The following is a 3,319-nucleotide window of genomic DNA, read 5'->3' as shown; positions in this document are numbered from 1 at the left end:
CCAAAAAAAAAAAAAAAAAACTTTATACCTAATGCACTTCCTCTCTTGACTTATCCAATTCTTGCAGCATGAACATTAATGGATGGGATATTATGATTGCAATTGGATTCAATGCTGCAATAAGGTTTTACACTCTATTTTCTTTCTCATAATAAATGCTATTTTGAGTAAGATGATCTAGTAGATTATGGTTAAAAACATTTTATGTATGGTTTGATCATATAGTGTGAGAGTATCAAATGAACTGGGGGCGGGTAAACCTCAAGCAGCAAAATTTGCGGTATTGGTGGTATCTGCAACATCCATAGCCATAGGACTGGTTTGTATGGCCTTGGTCCTGGGAACAAGGGACTACTTTCCTTACCTTTTCACCAACAGTGCCGAAGTGAGGAAAGAGGTCACCAAGCTTGCACTCTTGCTTGCAACTACTGTGCTTCTAAATAGCCTTCAACCAGTCTTATCTGGTAAGTGTGATGCAATAAGCTTGAAATTAATATTCCAATTTATAGTTATAAGCATATGAACTTAATTATATACCATAGTTACGTGAATTCTTTCTTTTCCTTCAGGTGTTGCTATTGGAGCTGGATGGCAAGCTCTAGTTGCATACATCAACATTGGATGTTATTATATAGTCGGGTTACCTGCTGGCTTACTCTTGGGGTTTAAATTTGATTTTGGGGTCGAGGTGATAATACTTCACCATGCTTCAAAACTATTCACTATTATTCAATTTTTTAGGGTTTTCTTTACCGCCACTATAGCTAGTGAAGTATAATGTATCATTGTTTTCCACATGACAGTACATGGGTTAGTCTATGTGATAGAGAATCAGGTAAGTATCTAATTGATACAAATTCAGCTTAAAATGAGTAGAAGAAATAGCTAAAATTTACAAAATAAATCATTTTGAATTTTATATTCATCTCCATTTGATGGCAGTTTAATAATTGTATTAAAATTTTGAATCAAGATTTGAACAACCTTCCTTGCTAACTTTGTACTAAAATTTGGTGATTGAGATGTATGTGGTGTCTTTTATCACATGGGCTAACCCATGTATTATCAAGAGTCAAATAGTGACACCTAAAAGGAATTTTTTTTTTTTTTTTGATACTGACATTTAAGTTTTTCAAGAAATACGTACCAATTTTGATTTTCTATAAATTTCTCCTTCTGAGTTGCAGGGTGTTTGGGGAGGGATGATTGGTGGCATTGTTTTGCAGACCATAGTCTTGGTCATAGTTACATCATGCACTAACTGGAACAGGGAGGTAATTAAACTCTTCCACCACTTCTGAGGGGTTCATTTCTCCTGTTTCATTCTTCTTTTGATTTCTCTTTAAATAGGACTTTAACACTCTTTAATGTACGGGTAATTCTGTATTTGGTGTTCTTTGGTTAAAATTTTAAAGGGAAGTTGTTTTTTATCTAGAAGCACAATGTGTCTACGTTAGCACTACCTGTGTCTATCTCTCTCCTCCCAAAAGCAAGGGTATAGATATCTTTTCACATCAGTAGGAGAGAGAAGGATGACATTTGAGAGCGCTGAGTAAGCCATGCTCCAAGACAAAGTTCTTTTTCCCATTTTTAAATTGAACTAATGCTCTAAAAATTACTAGATGCCCCTAAATCTATTCCAATCCTTTATGAACTTTTGTTTAACTTTCAACAGGCCTCTGAAGCAGGGAATCGTATTAGAAGATGGGGAGGATCGGTTGCAGAAGATTGATCAACTTGTTTTTTTTCAAGTCCGGATCACATTTACGTAAGAGAACGTTTCTCGTATGTTCCTATGATCGACACATGGACTCCACTGAATTCATAGAGTTATGCTACTAAGAGAGAAAAACTTGTTAAAATCCACGTGTTTAAACAGTGCGGATCGATTCGGTTCACATTTATTTGACTAAAACCATAACCGCACCATTTACTAAACGGTTCCACTTTTTGAAACCGTGACCGTTTAGTAAATGGTTTCGGTTTCCACAGTTTCTAAACGGTGTCGGTTTCACAGTTTTAAACGGTTTTGGTTTCGATTTATTCCATACGATTTGTAAAACAGTTCACAATCAATTTGTTATAACTTGCAACCATCTCTAAACTGAAGATCATAAGCTTATCAAAAAATAATTGGCAACCACAAATAAGAGATCCTATATTAACGATGGTATGTCTTAATTTGATAATATAGTGTTATTTCTTTACATGGCTATTCTTAAACATTTAGAACTAATATCATACAACATCCAAATCCAGCCTTATACAGCATAAAATATTAAAATGACAGATGGTTCAGCCAAAACACCCCATCTATGATAACATAATAACATAGTAACATATATGGATTACAAGTTCATGATTTAAAGCCTAAACTTGAACTGAATTGCAATAAATCATGCTAAAGCAGGATGGACACTTAATTTAATTGTTAATTGTTATACAGATTACTGCCCCTTCTTTATTTAATTGTTATACGGATTAATCGGATCTATTTAAATGGTTTTAAATGGTTCAGTTTAAACGGTTTCAATTCTGTTTGAAACCAACGGGTTCCGCGGTTAAAACCGACCCGACCCGTTTAGCTAATCGGCCTGAAACTTGAAACCATAACTGCACCATTTACTAAACAGTTTTTTGGTTTCGATGTAAACGGATCGGTTCGGTTTCAATAAACGGTTTCGGTTACAAATTCACATCCTTACATGTGTTGAATACAAGAGCATACAAAAGCGTTCTTATATGCGAATGTATTTAGCCATTTATTCCATGCTCAAGCAGCTTTGATGTATCCTAATAATTAATCCAAGGACATCAAATTTTGTTAAGCCCAATATTTTTGACATTAATCATTCCTTTGTTTTATTAGGTCGTTTAGCATTGACAAGTTTTTTACTCTAGGGCTGTCACATGTCTTTTGGTTTCATTATTGAAAGGGGAATTTTGATGAATCTTAATTAATATAAAATTGATTGGAAAAATCATACCAAACTATTTTGAGAGAATAAAGGAAAGTTTGTAACCTCTTATGCAATCTTCTATAAAGTATTATTATTATTATTATTATTATTATTATTATTATTATTATTATTATTATTATTATTATTATTATTTTGGTGTGTGTGGAAATCTTCTATAAAGTAGTTTATTACATTGGGAGGAGCTAAGATAGTTAATCTGTTAAATCGTCGACATAGGAATTCAAGCCGAATCATGTTAAATCTGTTATTCTATATTATTTTATTTTATTTTTTGAATTGTTTGTGGTAAAGAGCCAAATCGTTTTGAAGATTTTTTTTTTTTAAAGGAACAAAATTAT

At 33.1% G+C, this 3,319-nt stretch overlaps 1 protein-coding gene across 2 annotated transcripts in view; it reads left to right on the top strand.

Annotated features, from left to right (window-relative positions):
- Window positions 1-1,898, top strand: part of LOC122083653 (protein DETOXIFICATION 33-like) — a 7,112-nt gene extending 5,214 nt beyond the window's left edge. Inside the window, exons 5-9 of one of the 2 annotated variants that reach the window (XM_042651522.1) lie at window positions 68-124; window positions 226-464; window positions 570-688; window positions 1,188-1,274; window positions 1,676-1,898. In XM_042651522.1, coding sequence (XP_042507456.1) covers window positions 68-124; window positions 226-464; window positions 570-688; window positions 1,188-1,274; window positions 1,676-1,732 — 559 coding nt within the window. In that variant the 3' untranslated portion in view covers window positions 1,733-1,898. The remainder of the gene's footprint in view (window positions 1-67; window positions 125-225; window positions 465-569; window positions 689-1,187; window positions 1,275-1,675) is intronic. The other variant, XM_042651523.1, reaches the window with a different exon arrangement.
- Window positions 1,899-3,319: the final 1,421 nt, after the last annotated feature.

This window comes from Macadamia integrifolia, chromosome 7, assembly GCF_013358625.1.
Source record: "Macadamia integrifolia cultivar HAES 741 chromosome 7, SCU_Mint_v3, whole genome shotgun sequence".
Lineage (NCBI taxonomy): Eukaryota > Viridiplantae > Streptophyta > Magnoliopsida > Proteales > Proteaceae > Macadamia > Macadamia integrifolia.
Note: the sequence above shows the minus strand (reverse complement) of the source record. Positions and strands in the feature narration are given on the sequence as shown.